Consider the following 24,605-nt stretch of genomic DNA (forward strand, 5'->3'; position numbering starts at 1 on the left):
GCTGCATGTGGAGGAGCGGGGATGGGAACCCGGTTCACCAGATTACGAGTCCACCGCTCTTAACCACTACACCACACTTGGCGTCCATCAACATCCAGGTTCCCCATCCCTGATACAATGGTTCAAAAGAGCTGCCTACATTTTGGGGGGCTCTCTTGTGGGGGCATAGAGTCTTTGCAGGCTATCTTGTTGAACTGCAATTCAAACATTTACCACTGGCGATGACTGCTTTATTCAGCAATAGGCTAGCATTGATAACAGTTTTCTGGAATTCTAGCAGTTGCAGGATGTGATGGGTACTTTTCTTAACGATATCAGTCTGTTTAGCTGGCTTTATTGTGCATGTTATTACTGTGCATAACACTGAACCGCTTTCTGTGGTTAAGAGCCACTTTAGGAATCTTGGCTGAGAAATAAGGTGGATATTAGATTTTTTATATACATACATATAAAGAGAGAGAGAAGTATTGATGCTTTTGAATTATGGTGCTGGAGAAGACTCTTGAGAGTCCCATGGACTGCAAGAAGATCACACCTATCCATTCTTAAGGAAATCAACCCTGAGTGCTCACTGGAAGGACAGATCGTGAAGCTGAGGCTCCAATACTTTGGCCACCTCATGAGAAGAGAAGACTCCCTGGAAAAGACCCTGATGTTGGGAAAAACAAACAAAATGAATTTTAACAGGGAGAAATGTAAAGTATTGCACTTGGGCAAAAAAAATGAGAGGCACAAATACAAGATGGGTGACACCTGGCTTGAGAGCAGTACATGTGAAAAGGATCTAGGAGTCTTGGTTGACCACAAACTTGACATGAGCCAACAGTGTGACGCGGCAGCTAAAAAAGCCAATGCAATTCTGGGCTGCATCAATAGGAGTATAGCATCTAGATCAAGGGAAGTAATAGTGCCACTGTATTCTGCTCTGGTCAGACCACACCTGGAGTACTGTGTCCAGTTCTGGGCACCACAATTCAAGAAGGACACTGACAAACTGGAACGTGTCCAGAGGAGGGCAACCAAAATGGTCAAAGGCCTGGAAACGATGCCTTATGAGGAACGGCTAAGGGAGCTGGGCATGTTTAGCCTGGAGAAGAGGAGGTTAAGGGGTGATATGATAGCCATGTTCAAATATATAAAAGGATGTCACATAGAGGAGGGAGAAAGGTTGTTTTCTGCTGCTCCAGAGAAGCGAACACGGAGCAATGGATCCAAACTACAAGAAAGAAGATTCCACCTAAACATTAGGAAGAACTTCCTGACAGTAAGAGCTGTTCGACAGTGGAATTTGCTGCCAAGGAGTGTGGTGGAGTCTCCTTCTTTGGAGGTCTTTAAGCAGAGGCTTGACAACCATATGTCAGGAGTGCTCTGATGGTGTTTCCTGCTTGGCAGGGGGTTGGACTCGATGGCCCTTGTGGTCTCTTCCAACTCTATGATTCTATGATTCTATGATTCTATGAAAGATGGAGGGCACAAGGAGAAGGGGACGACAGAGGATGAGATGGTTGGATAGTGTTCTCGAAGCTACCAGCATGAGTTTTACCAAACTGCGGGAGGCAGTGGAAGACAGGAGTGCCTGGCGTGCTCTGGTCCATGGGGTCACGAAGAGTCGGACACGACTAAACGACTAAACAATAACAACAAAGAGAGAGAGAGAGAGTTTAATGAAGTGCTAATGTCTCTTAATTAGCAATACATCTCAGTGGGGTCTTCTCCTGTAATGGCAACCTGCCTGCTACCACATGCCTCTAGGGTAGTGGCTGGGGAGACCTGTGCCCCTCCAGATATTGTTGGACTACAACTCCCATCACCCTGACTGGGATGTTGTTTGGGGAGGGCAGATGGAGTCCAAAACTTGTGGAGGGGCATGGGAGGTCTTCATCCCTGCTCTAAGCTCATATGAAAACTGACATTTGTACCAGATGAATTGATGGAGAAGATATTTTTTTTAATTCAGGGAAGGAAGTGCATTTGCTTTGGGTAGCTGAGAGCCTAGACGGAGCACTGCTAACTGGGGCGCTTTCATTCTGGCAGCACCTGCATTTTCCAGCCAAACTCTTTCCCTTCTCTTTCCAGCAAGAGGCCTGGAAGACCCTTTGCTCTCCTGTTAGTACAGTCTCACAAACACTCCGCTGGAGCTGCAGAAGGGCTTTTTCTTCAATTTCTTTTTTTCCTTTGCGACTTCAGGGGCTGCTGTACTGGTGTCGGAGGTTGATTTATCACAGTCGGAGGGCGCTTTGCTCAGATCACCATCCGCCTGCAGAAGCAACGTTGAAAGTGTTAACCCACTGTTCCCACTGCCATGCTAAATGAAGAGGGGAGAACGGAAGGTCTTAAACATCAGGAAAGCACACCAGTTTGCCTTCCTTGCACATAATACTAAACCATGGCTTACTAAAGCATGGCTTTGCACTACGGGTGAGCCTGGCCCAGCAGCTCAGTTTATGGGTAAAGGTCGTTCATTGACCAAGGTTGGCATATAAGCCTTTGTTAACATTAACTATAGCTTAGCGTTACCTGGTAACTTGCACTTCCTCCTTAACTATGGTTAAGGACCAGGCACCACCCAAAAGCTCCAGAACCACAAGTGAGGAGCAGCAAAAAATTCAAGCCATTCTATGGTTTATTACCTATGGCTTATTTTCATGGGCAAAACAGGCCAAGGTTGGGTATTGAACTAGGGATGTAAACAATAGTGCAATTGAAGCCTCCTTTATGTATGTAGCTTCCAGAGGAGCAATAGCCACTTGCTTTTCTAATATTTCTTTGGTGTGCCGGTTTGGTGTGTTTGTTTGTGGAAGCACTTCTTGACCTTTGCAGCTTCAGGCTGTGGATCAGGAAGTAATCTGCAAGGGGCTGGGCATGGTGGAACAGATTAAAGGGTCCCTGCACACAGAAAGACAGCACCACTGCCGTATGCCATCAGCTACTGTGAAAGTCCTAGCAGGGATGGGGAATCTGTAGTCTGGCTACACCCAGAGAGTTACAACTCCTACCATCCCTGGCTGTGGTTGATAAGATCCACTGAGATCCAGCACCGAGGGCCTTCTGGCGGTTCTCTCATTGCGAGAAGTGAGGTTGCAGGGAACCAGACAGAGGGCCTTCTCAGTAGTGGTGCCCACCCTGTAGAACACCCTCCCTTCAGATGTGAAGGAAATAAGCAGCTATCCTATCTTTAAAAGACATCTGAAGGCAGCCCTGTTTAGGGAAGTTTTTAATATTTAACGCTGTACTGTTTTTAACACTTGATTGGGAGCCGCCCAGAGTGGCTGGGGAAACTCAGCCAGATGGGCAGGGTATAAATAATAAATTATTATTATTAAATTATTATTATTATTATAAGGTGTGAAGACCAACCACATATTAATGTGACCCACAGGTTCCTCACCCTTCTTTCACCCAGGATAAATACAGTGGTACCTCGGTTTTCAGACATCTCCATCTCATTGCTTTTCGAACGCTGAAAACCCGGAAGTAAATGCTTCGGTTTTTGAACATGTCTCGGAAGTCTAACTTCCTAGGCGGCCTCCTGTTTGAGTTTTCCATTTTGAGTTTTCGGTTTCCAAACATTTCAGAAGTCAACCGGTCTTCCAGAAGGGATTGTATTCAAAAATGGAGGTACCACTGTAGAGTTGTACCTTGGTTCTCAAACGTAATCCGTTCCGGAAGTCCGTTCGACTTACAAAAACATTGGATAACCAAGGCGCAGCTTCCGATTGGCTGCAGGAGCTTCCTGCACTCATGCAGAAACCACGTCGGACGTTCGGTCCAGGACAGGTGTTAGCTGTCAAAAGTCCACTGTTGGGGGACACATCGTCTGCTTCTGTTGGCCTTGCTTTGCATTATCCGAAGAAATTGTGAGCAACACAAGGAGACTCACTGCTGTGATAGCGGGTGTGGGGATCTGGGGTTTCTCCTGCTGCTCTGTGAGTTTCCCGATCTCTTCCCGGCACTGATCCAGCTCTGCCTCCAGCTTCTCCCGTCGTAGCCGCTCGTACTCCAGCTGCTCCTGCAGATCACCAATGGTCCTGGAATCATAGGATTGTAGCGTTGGAAGGGGCCCGGGGGTCATCATAATCCAACCCCTAGCAATGCAGGAATCTCAACTAAAGAATCCATGGCAGGTGGCTACTCAAACTCTGCCTTAAAACCTCCAAGGAAGGAGAAACCCACCAACTTCCGAGGGAGTCAGTTCCACCGTCTCCCACTTTTACCTGCAGAAAACCAAGACGGCGCTGAGAAGACTGGAGAGCAGGGTTTGAATCCCCACTCAGCCAGGAAGCTCACTGGGTGACCTTGAACCGATCACCATCTCTTAGCCTAACCTACGTCACACGCTTGTGAAGGTGCAATGGGGAGGAAGAGAAAAACCATGTACACCAGAAAAAGGTGGTATATAAATGTAATTTTAAGAAACCCTAATGAATACTGCTTCCACTCCACCCACTGAGGAGCACAGGGGCTGCCAAGGTTGTGCTCATGGGCACAATGGTGCCCTTGAAGTCTTCCCTGGTGCTCTGAAGTCTCTTAGCTCCACCTCTGTCTCTCATTTTCCCCTTGGTCATGAGTTGATGCAGGTGGTTGTCTTTTCTCTTTCTTGAAAAGTACATAGAGCTGGAGGAGGAAGTCAGAAGAGTGGCGCTCTTTCCCACTTCCTCTTTCAGCTCTATGGCCTTTTCAAGGCTCAGATTGATCCCACTGGATCCTACTTTTCCCCAGCTCCATTGGAGGATGGGAGTGTGTTTGTTTGTGCACATTGTTGGAGGTTGATCTATTAGGGCAAACAGGGCGCTGCCCCACCAGTCTGCCCCCATCTGCCTCTGTGTGGCTTACAACCAGTCCGTAGGGTAGCACTGCCTATCCATGTAGAACAAAGCAAGGAAGAGAAGGATGGGGACAAAACCAGAATTGGTTGGCTCAACCTGTCATTGGCACTGACTCCATCTGCAGTTTGGGTTCCCCGCCTTCTGCCTTGCCAGTTCCAATGGGCACCAGCCACCACTGGTGCACAATGCATGCGTACATACGCACTCTTTCTGATGCTTGGGGTAGGATTCTGATCCAAAGCAGGCCAGTGAAAAAGGACCAGAGTAGGTGGCACCTACGCACACACTCGTGAATCCAAACATGCCCTGGGAACTAAAAAAATTGGTGACCCCTGGCATGGTATCAAAAAAACCCCAAATGACACCTATAAGCCACTGTCCTGACTGCAGAAGACACACAGCAATCTATGTGGCAAAGACCTTTGGCCACACGAACCAAATTAAACCCACTTTTGGTCGTCCAACAAAGCCTTGGCAGCTTATCAAGCAAGTGTTGTGTGTGGCTGGTCTCCCACGCACAATAGCCGGCAGAGGGCAGCAAAGCAACCAAGTTTTAAGCAAGATCTTCAAATTTCTATTGACAAAGGACAGGTCAGACAAATACCTGCAATCTGCTAAACGGAGCCCCTTGGCACTGCCATCTCTCCAAAGTCCCGTTCCTCCAACACACACATTTATGCCCAGAGATGCCAACATACTGGTTATTGTTTCTCATTTGTTTTTGAGTTATATATTTTCATTCCTTATGAATGTCGAGGGGCACTTTGGGCACCATTTTGTGGGAAAGTGGCATATAAATAGATGGTGGTGAAGCCACACGAGCCATTGATACATGTGCCAACTTTAGCGCTTAATACCCTCTTTGCTTTTGCAAGACCTTCATCGTTTTGTGCAGCAGCGCCTTAACTTTGGAACTCCCTGCTATTGAGATCAAGCAGGCGCCTTCGCTGTACTATTTTGGTGCCTGCTAAAAACATTCTTGTTTAGACATCCCAGATTCTTAGAAAGTTGAGTTGATTTTAACCAGCTTTAGTATTTTGACTTTTGCATGTTTTAAAATACAGTGGTACCTTGGGTTACAGACGCTTCAGGTTACAGACACTTCAGGTTACAGACTCCGCTAACACAGAAATAGTACCTTGGGTTAAGAACGTTGCTTCAGGGTGAGAACAGGAATTGGCCAGCAGCGGCGCAGCAGCAGTGGGAGACTGAATTAGCTAAAGTGGTGCTTCAGGTTAAGAACAGTTTCAGGTTAAGAACGAACCTCCAGAACGAATTAAGTTCTTAACCGGAGGTACCACTGTACAGCTGCAATTTTCTCCCCTTGATTTTATTGTCTTATATTTTTGTAAATGGTGTTCAGGTGTCTTCTTTTTAAAACAATCAAGAAGTGCATAAAATTTTATGGGGCAGGGGAATTGATACAGCACCACCTTCCCTCGGCACCCCGAGAGTTTCACGAAAACCAGAGGCCGTGTTGCAAATCTCTTACCTGAGAAGCTGCCTCTCTTTAATCTTGATCTGCCTCTCCTCAGGGGTGATCCCTCCCAGCTGCTTGTAGTCGCTGGTGGCGATTTCCAGGAGATTCTTCAGCTCTTCCATTTTCTGATAGGCTCTTTCTGCAAGAGACCACAGAACATCAGTGGAGCCTGCTAGACCAGGCAAAACCCCATCTTGCCTAGCACTCTGTTCTCACAGCATGTCTGAGGGGAAACTTCAAGCAACACCTGGGTGCAACAGCGCTCTCCCTTCACCCTTCTCCACAGCTGATATTCGGAGGCCTTCTGCCTCCAACATCAGAGGGAGAACTAAAAAGATGTTGAAATACACATTTGTTAAGAAACCAGAAGCATTTTTACTTGGCATTGTAGGAGATGATATTAATAGACAGGATTGCAAGTTGTTTTTATATGCAATGGCGGCAGCAAGAATATTATTGGCACAAAAACGGAAGCAAGAAGAATTACTGACAAAAGAAGAACGGTGAATGAATTTAATGGACTATGCAGAATTAGATAAATTAACAGGAAGGATTCGAAACCTGCGGGACCAGAGATTCTTAGAAGACTGGAGCAAATATATGAACTATTTGAAAAGCAATTGTAATGAACAGATTACGCTAGTAGGACTGCAAGAAGTTCTGTAAGGAGGACTATTGGAAATATTGCAAGAAAGACTACGAAAAGAATTGCTAGTTAATGGTAATGAAGAGTAATAGAGAAATTAAGCACACTCTCTTGGCAACAAAAAATATTATGCAGCAGTAATCATAGCAGTTATAACAGTAGAACATTTGAATATTTTCTGCATTTGCACTAGCAGGAAATTGTGAGCACACGTGTGTGGGTTTCTGCCCGAGGGGGAGCTACCAATCAGATGGAGCCGAGAGGTGCACCCCTATTACCCCAAGGTTCACACATAATTTGGAGTAATTTGAGATTATATTAGGATTTACCAGGAAAATTCAGATTTGTACATTTGTTTATCTTGTATATAGTTTTATCAGGGTCATTAATTTTTACTAAGTTGCATCACTGTTATTATTTAGATGTGTAGTATCCTTCATTATAATATTGCTTTGTGACGATCCAAATGACAAACAGATACAAACAAATGAATCTGAATGTGGGGGGAGGGATAGGGAAATTAAGAAATGCAGAATAAGTGATAAAGAACGGAAAATCATCAGAGGTTGTTGACGGAAGTCCAAAATACTGTATAAGATAAGTTATGTTAAATGATTGTTGGAAATGATATGTAAAAAACCAATAAAAATGAATTTTTAAAAAAAAACAGCAGAGGGAGGACTTAGCCACTGTGTCTAGCATCCATTGCTAGCCTTCATCCTCTTTTTAAAGCCATCCAAGTTGCCAGCCATCACTGCTTCTGGTGGGAGCAAATCCCACGGCTTAACAATGTGCTGTGTGAAGAAATTATTTTGTCTGTCCTGAACCTTCCAACACTGAGCTTCATTGGGTGGCCCCAAGTTCTAGCGAGTTCTCTCTAGGTATCTGGCCCAAACCAGGAGGCATCGTCCCCAATGCCTATCCACTAGGAAAACCACCTCTGAAAGAGAAGGGTTATTAGGCAATGCAGGGAGAAGGGGTCTATCAGTGGCCGTTGGCTGTAGTGGCTATTTGGATCCAGCAAGGCTCTTCCTACACCGTTTGGGCGGGGGGCTCCAGAACTTCCATCTGTGTGCAGCTGTCATGAACTGGCTGGACACAGAGGAGTGGTGGCAGGCACCAGCTGGGGAACCCCCAGGGGAAGAAGCCAGGGGAGGTGGGATGACGATGAGTGATCAGAGGGAGCAGACTGGGAGGAGAAGGTGTCAGAAGCTAAAGAGGCAACAGTGTTTAGTGAGCAGGAAGAGGCTGTGGCAGAGAGCAGCCCAGAAGCAGAGGCAAAAGCAGAGGCTGGAGAGGAGAAGGCCCACAATCCGGGCTACAGGCCCATCAAACATGGCTGCCCACCTGCCAGCTGATGCTGGGCAGGTGTCCACCTGCTGGACTTCCTACCCTTCTGCCCTTAGCCCTTTCCTCCCCCTAAACAGAGAGAGGAGGGCCCACAACTCACCACGACTATCAGCTCGGTCCTGTTTCTTGCTATACACGTCGCTCTTGCTGTCGGTGCTCCCTTCCACGCCATGACTTTCAAAGAATCGTGGGTCGTCGACGTCAATCTCCTCATCAGAGTCGTTCCCCATCTTTTGCCTTAGATACTCCACAGTGGCCAGCTGGGCAAACCTACGCGGATCAGATTCACGTTAGGAGGTCATTGGGGAACGTGAGACGGCAACCGGGGTTTCCGCCACCGATGGCAATTTGTGCTGCCTCCAGTTTAGTGGCAGCTCCCACTTAGAATCACAGAACTGCAGTGATTACCCCAGGGGTCATGTGGTCCAGCTCCCTGCAATGCAGGAATCACAGGTGGCCACCCAAACTCTGTTCAAAAACCTCCAACAAAGGAGAGTTCACCACTTGGAGAACATCCTCCCACCAGAGTCGCGCAGTTAATTGATTGGAGGATCATAAAGGGTTTAGACCCTTGGTTCTTCTGGCTGCACAGCACAGCCTACGCTGGCTGGCAGTGACTCACATAACTTTCCCAGCCTTAGCTCAAGATGCCAGGCATGTCGCGTGCTGACAGCTTCTAGGAGCCACAAGTGAGAGCTGAGTGGAGGGTGAGGACCAAAGGTATACACGCTCCCCCACAACATGTCTCCCAGCAGATCTTTGCAAACTGGATCTTCAATGTGGCAGAGTTAAATCAACCCTGGCGATTTGGCCCAAACTGAAGCCCAGTGAGATTTAGTCCAGATTAGCCAGGACAAATCCCAAGAGAATCCCCAGCCAAGTGTTATAAACGGACACCTCTTGGCAACGTCTTTTGGTGTCTCTCCAGCGTCGTTGGGAATGTTGCAGTCTGCTTCCCTGTTGATCAGCCACTCCAGGACATGCAAATGGCCTTGTCCAGCAGCTACAGGGTGAAAGAGAAGGAAATAAAATGTTAACAGCGGCCATTTCCATTGGGTGCAGCCATGTTGGTCTGCGTGGCAGCAAAGCGACAAAGAATGTTGTGGCACTTTGAATTTACTACATCGTAAGCTTTTTAGGGACGCGGGTGGCGCTGTGGGCTAAACCACAGAGCCTAGGGCTTGCCGATCAGAAGGTCGGCGGTTCAAATCCCCACGACGGGGTGAGCTCCCGTTGCTCAGTCCCTGCTCCTGCCAACCTAGCAGTTTGAAAGCACATCAAAGTGCAAGTAGATAAATAGGTACCGCTCCGGTGGGAAGGTAAACGGCGTTTCCGTGCGCTGCTCTGGTTCGCCTGAAGCGGCTTAGTCATGCTGGCCACATGACCCGGAAGCTACGCCGGCTCCTTCGGCCAATAAAGCAAGATGAGCACCGCAACCCCAGAGTCAACCATGACTGGACCTAATGGTCAGGGGTCCCCTTTACCTTTAAGCTTTTTGTAGACCACAAGCCCCTGTCACCAGATGCCTGAAGCATTCTCCTATACTGGCAAGAATTTAATACACATGGAAGGATGCGAGCGAGTGGGAACAGAGGGAAATTAAACGCAAGAAGGGCAGAAATGCAGCCGCTTTGAAAACAGGAGTGAATGATTTCGGTAGGAAGAGAACAGCAATATGAAAACACGGTGCTCACTAACCTTTGTGCAAGAGTGTGGATCCCTGATCGTCCCTCTCATTAACAGTGATGATACGGTTTTCCAGCAATGTTCTTAATGTGTCCACGTCCCCTCTGAAAGCAGCATCGTGGCCTGGAAATGCTAAATCTATGCAGAGAGACAACAGAAGGGGCTGTAGTAGCCCTCCGAATAGCAGTTTAAGAGCTCCACTAGTCATGCTGGCTACATGACCCAGAAGCTGTACCCAGAAGCTCCCTCAACCAATAAAGCAAGATGAACACCGCAACCCCAGTCGGCCACGACTGGACCTAATGGTCAGGGGTCCCTTTACCTTTACTAGGTTGGAAAAGGGAGTTCTAGAAAGCCAAACATTTCGACCGAGAGTGATGGAGCCCGGGCAATCCATGAAAGGCTGGATTCTCTGATCTGTGCAACTTAAGCAAGTTGATCAGTTTTCACTGGGAGGGTGTGATTTAGTCATGCCTCCAAGGTGAATATGGCTTAGAATTGTTCAGTTTCTGTTAATTGATTCTCATGGGAACTTACAGATTCTGGCTTCACACAATTAACTCAAGGCAGTGTCAATTTACTCTTGGCAGAAAGCCAAGGTCTGCTTGACCTAGAAACTACTTACTCTGATTGGTTAACGACCAGCACTCAACTCTGTTATCTAGAAATGCTAGCACAGTTTGGTGTTAGGTGTGTTAGGAGTAGGAGTAGAAGTGCTGTGTATGGTTATGAGAGAGAGAGAGAAAGAAAGGATTTATTTTGCTTTGTTTTGTATGCAGAAACTCTGCTGGTTTTATTTTTTCCTTTTAATAAATCCTGTAAATAGTTATTCTGAGTCTAGCTGACTAGTCATTTCCACCTCGACTAGCTTCTTCGCTGTGCAGGAAAACTCTGCTACGTTTGGGCTAAAGCCATTAGAGCTATGCCTGACACTTCAAAGTTCCATGAAGAATAACATCTGAATCAATGGCTGCTAGTCACAAATCCTATATTCTACCTCCATTGTTGGAAGTAGTGTGCCTTTGAATCCCACTTGCCAGAAATCAAAAAGTGGGGAGAGTTCCTGTTGAACTCAGGTCCTGTTTGAAGGCTTTCTTTGGCCCACATTATCAGAGGAGACTGTATTGTCACATCCCAGCATGAAACCTTGTTGCATACTTCCTCTTATTTTGCAGAGCGTAATCAACAGTTTCCCCTTCAATTTATTCTCAATTTGCTAATCACCAGGAGTCACTGAAGGACGTTGAAGGCTTGTCCTCCTGGTCAATGGATAAGCAACCCAGCTTGTGTCTTCAAGAGCATCACTCACCCACTTCCAAGTGCATCTTTGCATAAAGACTAGAAACATGCTTCTCCTTTAAATTCCTTTCAAGACAAATTCCGAGCCTAGTATTCAAGCTCAGTAACCCTCTTTCCTGCCCCCTCTTGTTGAAGCACCGTTAACAAACCACAATTTTCTGATTTGCCTCAGGTGGCAAAATGTCGTGAACCAGCCCTGGGCTGCACTAAGGGCACTTCTGCTTCTTAAGACCAACTGAGGAAGATGATTCATAACAAGAGCCAACAGTCTCAAGGATCCCTTCTCAGGGCTTTCAGCTAACCCTCTTTTCTCTTCCAAATGCATGGAAGGAATGGTTGATAAAAATTATTAGCGGAGAGGGCCAAGTTAACGTGTTTAAGAGAAAAAAATCATTGTTGATATTTATTAAGGATTAGAAACTTCAAATGGACCTTTTACGTGAAAGAGAAGATGAACTTGTGAGACTGAAAAAAGATTGGCTTATAGAAAATAGTATAGTTAATGTGTGGACACTATTTTTAGCTGACAGACAGAGAACCGGAAGCCTTTTTATCCTTTCCCCCTTTTTTCTTTTCTTTTCTTTTCTTTTCTTTTCTTTCTCTTTCAACCCTTTATTTTCCTTTTTCTTTTTGCTCTCTCTTTGTTCCTGCTCCTTTTTAAATTAGATTTTTAAAGTATTTGTTTTATTTTAGTGTAGTATTTTTAAAAAATACTTTGTATTGGGTATTGTATTGATAAGTACAGTTGTACCTTGGTTGTCAAACGGAATCCCTTCTGGAAGTCCGTTCGACTTCCAAAAATGTTTAATAACCAAGGCGTGGCTTCTGGTTGGCTGCAGAAGCTTCCTGCACACAATCGGAAGCCGCGGAAGCCTTGCCGGACGTTCGGGTTCCAAAGAACGTTTGCAAACCAGAACACCCACTTCTGGGTTTGTGGCGTTCGGGCGCCAAAACATTCGAGTTGCAAGGTGTTTGGGATCCAAGGTACGACTGTATCAATAAAATAGGCCTGAAAATAATACAGTGGTACCTCAGGTTACAGATGCTTCAGGTTACAGACTCCACTAACCCAGAAATAGTACCTCAGGTTAAGAACTTTGCTTCAGGTTAAGAACAGAAATCGCACGGCGGCAGCGGAAGGCCCCATTAGCTAAAGTGGTACCTCAGGTTAAGAACAGTTTCAGGTTAAGAACAGACCTCCAGAACGAATTAAGTTCTTAACCCAAGGTACCACTGTAATTTTAAAAACCTCATGGTGGACTGGGACCAGAACGAGAGACTTTTCAGTGTCCATTACCAGATTCTGGAATTCTGGCCCTTGCCCTTTCCTTGATGATCTTCCATCATGGTGTAAGACCTTTCTTCTAGGGAGGCCTTCTGTGGTTAGTAATTTCAGTGACAGGTTTTTACTGTCGCTATTATACGATGTATGATATATCTTTATTGTCATTGTCCCATGCAGAACAATGAAATTGAAAAACTACATAAAACTACTACAAGACTACATAAAACTACATAAAACTTCATAAAAACTACATAAAACATTCAAAAACCCCTAAAAACTCTGAAACTCCATTTTAAAATGCACTATACTATAGAAACCCCTTATGCTGCGTTTAGACCCAGAATTGCATTTGCGTAGAAACTGTTTCTCAGGCGGCTAGTCCTGGCCTTTATAACCCTATACCTTCTTCCAGAAGGCAGAAGCTGAAAGAGATCATTTCCTGCGCTATCTCTGCCGGAGGATTCTCAGAAAATATAACCTCTGCTGTGCTGTCTTATGACCTTACATATAATGATTATATAAAGTATGTGTGTGTGTTGGCTGTCAGGGATTGAACCTGGGACCTTGTGCATACAAGGCAAATGCTCCACCACTGAGCTATGGCCCATCCCTCGCAACCAGGTACTCACAGTCCCCCTTTTGCAATTCGCCTTTCTGTTTCTCCAGATCGTCAATGTAGTTGACCACGCTGTCCTTGTAGAACCTCTCTGCCAGGTCTCCTGGGGTGTCCCCATGGTCATTTCTGGCTTTCAAGGCATGGAGGAGTGTGGGCATCTTGCTCACCAGGAACTTGAAGCAATGCAAGTGACCCTCCATTGCCGCCAGGTGAACTATTAGGAAGATTGTTTTGACTGTTAATATACCTTACACAAAAATACTTCTTTTGTACTGCTTTTCTAAGCAGCGAGGCTTCTCAAGGTGCTTTACAAGTTAAAAACCCGCAGATTTTTTTTAAAATGCAGTCAACTAAATAGCAACGTTAAACGTTCTCTTTCAACATAAATAAAAAAACCCCACCTCTGTGGCAGTTAAAACTACAATTAGCACTGTTACACGATGGAAAGTAGAGTGAGGAACATATTGGTGCAGAGTTCTGCAGATTAGATGCAAAAATGCATTTAACCTTATGTGTAGTTTGTCCCACACACCAGCAAACTAACAATATTCAAACAGAAAACATCTTCTCCAGCACCTGGATACAATTTATGGGATTTTTCCCAGTGGCAGCAATAACATCCACCTATAAATTGAATGGGGTGTATGGGGTGTTAGGGGAAGGATAGTACCCTGGTGGGGGGGACACATCATGCTCCTTCTGGGGTAGTTTGTCCACCTTTGATCCCCACCCTGCACTCAGATCTCACCTGTGGCCCCTAGATGCTATCAGCATGCGACAATAACCACACCCCAGGAAATGGCTCTGACTGGCCGGCTAAACCAGGTGAGGGTAGCCAATGGGTTTCAAACACTCGGGGAGTTAGGGGATTCCCCTGCATGCAAAGATAGACTCTGGTGGGTTGAGTTTACAAGACCAATAGTAGGTTCAACGGTTATGAAGCCAGTTTCTGCACAAGCAGAAATGAGGGGCAGGTGAAGCTCATCAACCTGGGAAGGAAGTCCATCTAGGAGAAGGAAAACTGATCCTAAACCTCTGCTGCCTTGTGGGGTGGGGTATCTTCAGGAAAAGAAAAGGCTAAGGATCAAACCCTGCACAAATCCGGAGCCAAGTCCCTAAGATGGTTGGTTAGTGTCAGTGCTTGTAAAAAGCAAAAAAAGGTTTCAAAGAGAGGTTAAAAGCAAAAAAAAAAAGGGTATGTTCGTAGCAAAAGGAAGAACAAAGAAACAGTGGGGTCACTCAGAGGAGAAGATGGTGAAATGCAAACAGGGGACACAGAAAGGGCTGAACTCCTCAATGCCTTCTTTGCCTCAGTCTTCTCTGATAAAGAAAACAATGCCCGACCTGAAGAATTTGGAGCAAATGATTCAGCAAAGGAAACACAGCCCAGAATAACTAAGGAGATAGTACAAGAATACTTGGCTAGTTTAGATGTATTCAAGTCTCCAGGGCCAGATGAACTGCATCCAAGAGTATTAAAAGAACTGGCAGATGTGATCTCAGAACCACTGGCAGTCATCTTTGAGAATTCCTGGAGAACAGGCGAAGTCCCGGCAGACTGGAGGAGGGCAAATGTTGTCCCTATTTTCAAAAAGGGGGAAAGAGAGGACCCAAATAATTACCGCCCAGTCAGTCTGACATCAATACCAGGGAAGATTCTGGAGCAGATCATTAAGCAAACAGTCTGTGAGCACCTAGAAAGGAATGCTGTGATCACCAATAGTCAGCATGGATTTCTGAAAAATAAGTCATGTCAGACTAACCTGATCTCGGTTTTTGACAGAATTACAAGCCTGGTAGATGAAGGGAACGCAGTGGATGTAGCCTACCTTGATTTCAGCAAGGCATTTGACAAGGTGCCCCATGATATTCTTGTAAAGAAGCTGGTAAAATGCGGTCTTGACTATGCTACCACTCAGTGGATTTGTAACTGGCTGACTGACCGAAGCCAAAGTCAATGGTTCCTCTTCATCCTGGAGAAGAGTGACTAGTGGGGTGCCACAGGGTTCTGTCTTGGGCCCGGTCTTATTCAACATCTTTATCAACGACTTGGATGATGGACTCAAGGGCATCCTGATCAAATTTGCAGATGACACCAAACTGGGAGGGGTGGCTAACACCCCAGAGGACAGGATCACACTTCAAAACGACCTTGACAGATTAGAGAACTGGGCAAAAACAAACAAGATGAATTTTAACAGTGAGAAATGTAAAGTATTGCACTTGGGCAAAAAAAATGAGAGGCACAAATACAAGATGGGTGACACCTGGCTTGAGAGCAGTACATGTGAAAAGGATCAAGGAGTCTTGGTTGACCACAAACTTGACATGAGCCAACAGTGTGACGCGGCAGTTAAAAAAGCCAATGCAATTCTGGGCTGCATCAATAGGAGTATAGCATCTAGATCAAGGGAAGTAATAGTGCCACTGTATTCTGCTCTGGTCAGACCTCACCTGGAGTACTGTGTCCAGTTCTGGGCACCACAATTCAAGAAGGACACTGACAAACTGGAACGTGTCCAGAGGAGGGCACCCAAAATGGTCAAAGGCCTGCAAACGATGCCTTATGAGGAACGGCTAAGGGAGCTGGGCATGTTTAGCCTGGAGAAGAGGAGGTTAAGGGGTGATATGATAGCCATGTTCAAATATATAAAAGGATGTCACATAGAGGAGGGAGAAAGGTTGTTTTCTGCTGCTCCAGAGAAGCGGACACGGAGCAATGGATCCAAACTACAAGAAAGAAGATTCCACCTAAACATTAGGAAGAACTTCCTGACAGTAAGAGCTGTTCGACAGTGGAATTTGCTGCCAAGGAGTGTGGTGGAGTCTCCTACTTTGGAGGTCTTTAAGCAGAGGCTTGACAACCATATGTCAGGAGTGCTCTGATGGTGTTTCCTGCTTGGCAGGGGGTTGGACTCGATGGCCCTTGTGGTCTCTTCCAACTCTATGATTCTATGATTCTATTCTATGGTTCTGACCTCCCTTTGTTGCCTCAGCCTGGTCCTCGGACCCTTGTCAGCATAAAAGAGTCCACGAGAAAAGTATCCTTGCAGAGTACTTTCTGCTTTTATTCTTAAAAGTCTTTCTGCAAAAGTGACTGACCAACTGCACACACATCAACACTACCAGCTTTCACTAAACAACCAACCAACCCCAAAACCAAACTAACATTTCTCACTCTGTATATACAACCCGGTGCAGGCTGCTGACTCATGCTGACCCAGCTTTTTTAAGCATTAAAGAAACAGCAGCCAATTTTTAGCCTTGTATGCCTCCTTCCAGCAACTCCTGCATCCCAGCTGATGCCAAATATCTGGATCTGCTTTCCTTTGGACCACATCAACAAGGCTGAAATGGGATTCTTGTCATCTGGGCAGCCCAGGACCTCCATCCACACTGGCCAGGCTTGTTGCCCCGGGGAGATCACTTCAGTACTGCTAATGCAGCAGTTTGACTTCACCCCCGGAAGTGCACTCCATTGTCTCTTGAGACCAATGGATACAAACAACAAGAAAACGAATTGTTGTGGGTTGTTGAGAAGAGAAGGAGAAAGATTATTACCCAAGTGGAATTCTGCTGCACAAGTGGAGGGGCAGCATTGGATATGACTCAAATTTTGTAAAAAGTACACATAGAAACATTGCACTTTCCACCATTACTGACCCAGGTTATTCTCGCTATCTGTCTCTCTGTAACAAAGAGATTCCCCTCTTATCATTATTCCCCAGTCCATTACAATGATCATCTCTCCCCCCCCCCCTTTCTGTACCTGGAAGATTTCCATTGTTGTCCACATCATCTAAAGTAGCTCCCCATCTAAGAAGAAGTTGGACGCAGCCCAGCCGGCCGTGAAAAGCAGCCTTGTGAATTGGCTTCCAATCGTACTTGTCAGAAATGTTGGCGTCCTGGTTTCAAAGAGGAAAAGCAGATTTGTTAAATCTCCAGATTTTAAGTTGGGGAAGTGGATGTTGCTAGACCTCAAAGAACTGGGCATGGAAGATGCCACCATTCCCAGAAATGGGAAATTTCAGCCTGACATCTAAGCCTCCGGAGGAAGGCCTGCCCCCAAAATGGGGGTCAGGCCACTGCAGACCCCAAACCATTGAGTTTCCCATAATATTGTAGCAGAGTGGAGCTTGTTACAACCCATTCCCCCATGAGGTCAGAGCATGAGACCATAAAAGAGTCCTGCTAGATCAGACAAAACCCCCCTAAAAAAAGGCTTGCTAGATGTGCCTAAAATTACTATACAGGCCACTAGCCCTCTTCCCATATTGGCCAACCAAATGCCTTCAGGAAGTCCCAAAGCAAGACGTCCCAATTTCATACTGCGATGCCCCCCCCACACACACCCAAAAAAGCGCTTTCTACAAGGCAGCAATCTTAAGTGGCACCCCAAAATGCACATTTTTGGACGCTGTGCTTGAAAAAGCACTTTTTCCCAAGGGGAAACCACAGCGTGAAATTGTGTGAGATCACGGCATCCAAAATGGCCGCCGTTCTCTTGCAAGAAAAAAATGGGAAGATGGCTTCTTGGAAGACTGTGTCCTGAATTTGGCCGTTTAGATGTTGGAGGGTATGTTATTATTAATCACAAAGGAGGGGCAGGATTTTCACCAGGACTGCAAGTTAGGTAAAGCAGGCTTAACCCTTTCCTCCTCTTCACCTCCACCTTCCAAGGTCCCAGCAAAAATTTCCAGAAGCACCTTTTAGCCCCAAGACGAGATTATTTTCATTGGGGCCACAGTAGCAGGCAGAACACTTAACTCTTTCCTCTCCTTGAGTGACAATCAGGTCTCCCGTTTGGTGGCTATTAAAATGTTTAAAACAACCATGGCATTTGACGTGGCATGTTTAGCATCATATTGACTTTGGCCCTCTGCCATGAAGACCAACGAGTGGCCTTTGGCCAGTCATGATCTCTCAGCCTAATCTACCTCACAGGGTTGTTTTGAAGATAACTTGGGGGAAAGGATTGACCTTTTCGGGTGCTTTGAGATCCATTTAGAGGAAGGGCATGCTAGAAAGGCATAAATGAGTCAATGGAAATAGAAGCATGCCAATCCTCAGGAGAGGAGCGGGGGAAGGGCAAGACGAGCGTTTTTCTTACTACTCCGCTCCGCAGAATCGTTTGCAAAGTGTATGACTGCCCATGGGTCGCTGCCAGATGGGCGGGAGTGCAGCCTCGGTCATCTTGAGTTCCAAGATCTACTCCATGAAGAAGAAGGGACTGCGAATACACAAAGCAAAGTTCCTAGTCTCAAATTTGATCCTGAAACACAAATTCCTTAACCTAAATTATAGCATTTAGTAGAGACACTTTGATGTTATACAGTAGTAACCAAAGAATACCCCTCTTGTGGGCTTCCCATAAGCATCCTATTGGCCACTCTGAGAACGAGTTGCTGGACTAGATGGGCCATTGGCCTGATCCAGCATAAAGTAAAGGTAAAGGGACCCCTGACCATTAGGTCCAGTCGTGGCCGACTCTGGGGTTGCAGCGCTCACCTCACTTTATTGGCCGAGGGAGCCGGTGTCCAGCTTCCGGGTCATGTGGCCAGCATGACTAAGCCGCTTCTGGCGAACCAGAGCAGCGCATGGAAACGCCATTTACCTTCCCGCTGGAGCGGTACCTATTTATCTACTTGCACTTTGACGTGCTTTCGAACTGCTAGGTTGGCAGGAGCAGGGACCGAGCAACGGGAGCTCACGCCATTACGGGGATTCGAACTGCTGACCTAGAGCCTAGAGTCCTAGGGCTCTGTAGTTTAACCCACAGCGCCACCCGCGTCCCTGCCTGATCCAGCATAGGGCTTCTTATTTTCTTATACTTTGTTCATTTTACAACGTAAGATAGCAAGATAGGTAGCTGTATATATATATTTTATTTTCTTTTCTTGATAATTAATTTTCCAAATTCTGTTCTGTCGCACAGCCTTCCTCTGGGCCCTGACCTGCTCTCTTGGAGTGCTAGCCGCTGTGGAGTAGGCTCAGGTCGGGCCTGGGCTCAGCCACGTGTCCTTGCCCTCCCGGTGCTCTCCTACCTCTTGTCCTCAGCGGCACGGCAAGGTCGGGGCTCCCCTCATTTTTCTCCTTCCTCTTTCTCTCTCTTCCTTCTCCTCCTCTCCTCCTTCCCCCTGTGTCAGCTCTGGAGCACAGCTGGGTGGGTGGCTGGGTGCTCCCGCTCCTGGCTCGATTTGGGTCATGGGGGTGTCAGCGGTTCCCCCAGTTGACGCACCAGGCGTCCCCGGTTCCCCCTTGGCAGTGGCGGTGGCAGCAGCGGTCTCAGCAGCCTGGAGCCAGCCTGGTAGCACAGTTGGCTCTGGCTGGTTTCAGGAGCTGCTCGCTGCCGTGGCGCCCACCATTTTGCCTCACCAGAAGTCCCCATATGACGTGTCTTGTGCTGCTGAACCAATCATGCACCATTCATTCCCTACTAATAAATCTACAACACTTAAAATATAAATCTGGGGACATTAAATGAAATCTGGGGACATTCCGGGGACAGATTTTGTCCAGGGACAGATTTGTAAATCCGGGGACTTTCCCCAGGAAACGGGGACGTCTGGTAACCATTGGCTAGGGAGAGTACCAAGGGCCAGATAGGCAGTCCGGGGGGGGGGCACATTTGGGCCTGAGATTCCCCACTCCCAATCGAATCCACTTACAAAGCCATCAAATCTAGTGGCCACCACCACATCCATGTGTGAATTGTGTGAAGCCATCCTCTCTTTAATCTGCCTTGAATCTTCTGCTATCCATCGTCACAGCCTTATATTTTGAGAAAGGGAGATGCGTTTCTCTCTATCCACCCACCCAAGACCAAAATCCCAGAGCTTACAACAGTGGCAAATGTAAAATGAGAAGGGGTTTATAAACCCCGTTGTCTGAATCCAGCCTCGACCACGAGTGAACAAAGACGCTTACCTGCATACAGGCATCCTGACCTTTGATGGCAGCAAGGTGAGCCGCTGTCCAGCCTCGGCCTGTCAACGCCGTCTTATCAGCTCCATTCCAGAGCAGCCACTGAAAGCACTGCAAGGACAACAGATTTGCAACCATTGTAAGGGATGCTGGGCATTGTGACTCTGCAAAGGGCTAAACTACAGTGCCCAGAATTCCTTGAGGAAATAATGTGCTCTGAATGTGCCTTAAAGGGAAGCGGGTGGTGCTGTTGTCTAAACCACTGAGCCTCTTGGGCTTGCCGATCAGAAGGTCGGCCATTCGAATCCCCATGATGAAGTGAGCACCCATTGCTCTGTCCCAGCTCCTGCCAACCTAGCAGTTCGAAAGCACACCAGTGCAAGAAGATAAATAGGTACCACTGCGGTAAATGGCTTTTCTATGCGCTCTGGTTTCCATCACAGTGTCCTGTTGCGCCAGAAGCGGTTTAGTCATGCTGGCCACATGACCCAGAAAGCTGTCTGTGGACAAACGCCGGCTCCCTCGGCCTGAAAACGAGATAAGCGCCGCAACCCCATAGTCGCCTTTGACTGGACTTAACCGTCCAGGGGTCCTTGACCTTTTACCTTAAAGGCATAATGTGTATGCAGCCTCAGTCTTTACCCTGGCAAAGCCATAGGTCTCTTTGTTGTTTTCTCAGACATTTAGTAGGGTCAATGGAGACTGCATAATGATATCCCTTCTTCCCTTCACAGTAACCTGGGACAATCTCTTACCTCCAGGCTTCCAGAATGGGCCGCCCAATGCAAGGGTGTAAAATTGTAGACCGGATCCACTTCATTAATGCTCGTTCCACATTTCACCATCTCCTGAAGTTGTTCTACGTTCCCAGCTCTGACTGCATCATGGATGCTCTTGAACCTAGGCTTCTTCTTCGGAGCTTCTGGAGGAGAGCAACAGACCCCCTACTCACTAAGTAGCACAGTTGGGGGGGGGAGACAGTAGAATGGGGCAAAATTCAGCGGTGGCCGTTGTGAAGCCATGACGAATGCCCAACTTTCCTTTGACTCAATCCATCACCAGAATTCATAGAATCATAGAATCATAGAGTTGGAAGAGACCACAAGGGCCATCGAGTCCAACCCCCTGCCAAGCAGGAAACACCATCAGAGCACTCCTGACATATGGTTGTCGAGCCTCTGCTTAAAGACCTCCAAAGAAGGAGACTCCACCACACTCCTTGGCAGCAAATTCCACTCTCGAACAGCTCTTACTGTCAGGAAGTTCTTCCTAATGTTTAGGTGGAATCTTCTTTCTTGTAGTTTGGATCCATTGCTCCGTGTCCGCTTCTCTGGAGCAGCAGAAAACAACCTTTCTCCCTCCTCTATTCATGGAAGTGGTGGTGGTGACTGATATTGATATCGACACTGAGATCCAGCGCCGAGGGCCTTCTGGCTATTCCCTCATTGCGAGAAGCGAGGTTACAGGGAACCAGACAGAGGGCCTTCTCGGTAGTGGCGCCCACCCTGTGGAACGCCCTCCCAGCAGATGTCAAGGAAATAAGCAGCTATCTTATTTTTAAAAGACATCTGAAGGCAGCCCTGTTTAGGTAAATTTTTAATATTTAATGCTGTATTGTTTTTAACACTCGATTGGGAGCTGGGGAAACTCAGCCAGGAGGGCTGGGTATAAATATATTATTATTATTATTATTATTATTATTATTATTATTATTATTATTATTATTATTTTAAGTAGTAGTAGTAGTAGCAGTAGCAGTAGTCGGACCTACAACTAAGGATATAAAATCATAGCATCATAGAGTTGGAACCCTGAGGGTCATCTAGTCCAACGCTCTGCAATGCAGGAATCTCAACTAAAGCATCCATGGCAGACGACCATCCATCTTCTGCTTAAAAACCTACAAGGAGGGAGACTCCGCCAGCAGAGAGTCCATATCAGTGGTGCGGAATTGCAGTGAAGACGAGAACAGTGTTTTTGTTGTTTCCTGGATTTCTTTCTTCTTTCTAATGCTAGAGAATTTAAAGGAAAGTGTATGCCCCACTGGGATACACTCTGTACATGCTCAATGCACACATAGTTTCCTGCTGGAAAGTGCAGGTTCTGGAGATCCATTGGCACACTTTGTCCAATGGTCCATTTTTTAAAAAATCATTATTAATGACTCACATATTTATTTTTTATTTTGTTCATGAATTTCTCCACTGCCCTTCAGCATCGAGGGGTTCTAGGGTCACTTAACAAAGAGAATAAGAAAAGCAAGGAGTGGGTCCAGAGTTTGTCCTTCTCAGTACTGAAATTAATGGACACGGCTAACTTCAATGGGCCTCCTCTGAGTAGGACAAACATTGTCTACAACCTACCGTAACAGAGCCAACAAAGCAGTAATTAATAGCAGGGTTTGTTTGTTTTGAAGGCGGGGGGGAGAGACATAGCGAACCAATCGATCCACAGAGGGGGAAACGCACTCTGAATATGCTCAGAGGAGCTTGACAGGAGGAGATGGAATTTTTTGGGGAAACCAAAAGGGGGTAGCCCTCTACAGAGTAGGAAAACAGGAGGAGGAGGAGATATTTGGGGTTGTTGCCCACCCATACCCACACCCCAAAATATAGGAAGACAAGGCAGGTCTCACCCGCTGGGGTACCCTCATCAGGCATGGTGCTTTGTTCAGGGCAGAGCCCCCCAGCCCTCAGTTATCTCAGCCTCCTTCCTCCTCTTTCTGGCTCCTTTGCGGTTGCTGCTGCAGGAGTGTTGCCATGGAGACAGTGTACACTTCCTGCGATGCTCCCTCGGCCTGCTGCCTAGGCTCAGGGGAACTGTGGGGTGGGTGGGTGTGTGTGAAGATGTGGGGAGCGAGAAAGGGAATCAGTTGGCACCAGCTAAGCCTCAGGCAAAGCAAAAGCATAGCTTTCTCTAGTCAAGGGACAGGAAGTCGATTTCCTCGCCTCAACCCCTACAGGGAAAAATCAAAATGATCACAGGTGGCTCACCTTTCTCCACCAGTCCTTAGTACAAGCTCTGCATAGCTGTCAACCTTCCCTTTTTTGTGGGAAATTCCCTTATTCCAGTGCCACTTCCCGCTGCTATTCCAGATTGTTAAAATATCCTGTAGACTGTCCCCGGGACAAGTGAGGCTGCTGATCCCTTATTTTTGAGGCTGCTGATCCCTTATTTTCAAATCTGAAAGTTGACAGCTATGCACATGTGGGTTGTTGTTTTTTTGCACCTGTGCCAAAATTCAGGGGCCCTCCGAAGCCAATTAGTTTTGCTTTGTTTCGGTCAGATAATTGTTCTTGCAAATGTTGTCAGAGTCATAAACACACACTCACACAACTCCTCCCCTATCCTCTATAAGTGGCTTTATCACGGTTCAAAGACACCTTTCAGCCCAGGCCAAAACAAAACGTGTAGTTTTGCTTGCTCTCCTCCCACAGAATTGTTGTTTATATGATTCCCCCCCCCCCCATATTGTCTTTTTCTGCTTATTTTCATTACTTCATTCCCAACTCTGAGATTGAAAACGCTGTTAGTACTGCAAATAACACCCCATTTTATTTATTCACACCCCCACCTTTCTCTCCCCCCCCCCCATTTGATTTTCAAAACAAACCTGTGAGAGTGCAGCTGCTGGGTGACCTTGGGCCAGTCACACTTCTTTGAAGTCTCTCAGCCCCACTCACCTCACAGAGTGTTTGTTGTGGGGGAGGAAGGGAAAGGAGATTGTTAGCCGCTTTGAGACTCCTGAAGGGGAGTGAAAGGCGGGATATCAAATCCAAACTCCTCTTCTTCTTCTTCTTCTTCTGCTCTGCCTAGGGTTCATGGCTGAGTGGGGATTTGAACCCAGGCCTTGCCAGTCCAAGCCCAACACTCTTTTAACTACTACACCCCACAGGACTGTGTCCTTTTTGATGTCAGTTGATGGGAGACTTAGAAGGCTAACTCTACTGGTACAGTTTGGGGAGCTTCTCTTAAGTCCAATGCTTCTCTTAAGTCACCTCTAAGACCTTCTTGGGTGTTGAGCTCTGTAGTCGGCATCCCAAACAAGTCCAGCCTTTTAAAATAAATAGGTTCTAGTCCTAGTCCTTATTGTTGTGATGGTCACCTCCAACACACAAGGGTATAGACTTGGCGAAAACTTAATCCTGAGAGGGGCAACAACAGATGGTTGCCAGTTGCCCAAGGCCAATGGCAGAACCCTGCTTGTAGCATCATAGAATTGCAGATTTGGAAGGTCATTAGTCCAACCCCCTACAGTGCAGGAATCTTTTGCCCAGGGTAGGACTCGAACTCACCACCCCAAGATTAAGAATCTCATGCTCTGCTGAGCCAGCTTCTTCCCCATGTGTGCTAAGAATATAAAGTGACTTGGGTCCAAGAAACTTTAAGAGAAGCGCTGTTAGTGGTCTTACAGAGGCCCTACTCGCCTCAGCCGGACGTCAGGCATTTAGTGTCGCTGGTCCATGCCGTTGGAACACTTCCAGCAGAGGTTC

The 24,605-nt window shown here is 46.6% G+C and overlaps 1 protein-coding gene across 2 annotated transcripts; it reads right to left on the reverse strand.

The window, feature by feature from the left end:
* Positions 1 to 1,646: 1,646 nt before the first annotated feature.
* Positions 1,647 to 22,891, reverse strand: ANKRD42 (ankyrin repeat domain 42). 2 transcript variants are annotated; one of them, XM_081197398.1, is made up of 12 exons: positions 22,748 to 22,891; positions 20,868 to 21,034; positions 20,116 to 20,223; positions 18,299 to 18,418; positions 16,958 to 17,093; positions 13,202 to 13,402; positions 10,001 to 10,126; positions 9,200 to 9,305; positions 8,403 to 8,572; positions 6,319 to 6,445; positions 3,881 to 4,028; positions 1,647 to 2,257 (listed from the first exon to the last, which is right to left on the reverse strand). In XM_081197398.1, the coding sequence occupies exons 1-12, from the start codon at positions 22,770 to 22,772 to the stop codon at positions 2,108 to 2,110; spliced, it is 1,584 nt and encodes a 527-aa protein (XP_081053524.1). In that variant the 5' UTR covers positions 22,773 to 22,891; the 3' UTR covers positions 1,647 to 2,107. The 2 variants fall into 2 exon arrangements, with proteins under 2 accessions (XP_081053524.1, XP_081053525.1); XM_081197399.1 differs by having other exon boundaries at positions 22,760 to 22,861.
* Positions 22,892 to 24,605: the final 1,714 nt, after the last annotated feature.

This window comes from Podarcis bocagei (assembly GCF_964188305.1).
Source record: "Podarcis bocagei genome assembly, chromosome: 6".
Classification (NCBI taxonomy): Eukaryota; Metazoa; Chordata; class Lepidosauria; order Squamata; family Lacertidae; genus Podarcis; species Podarcis bocagei.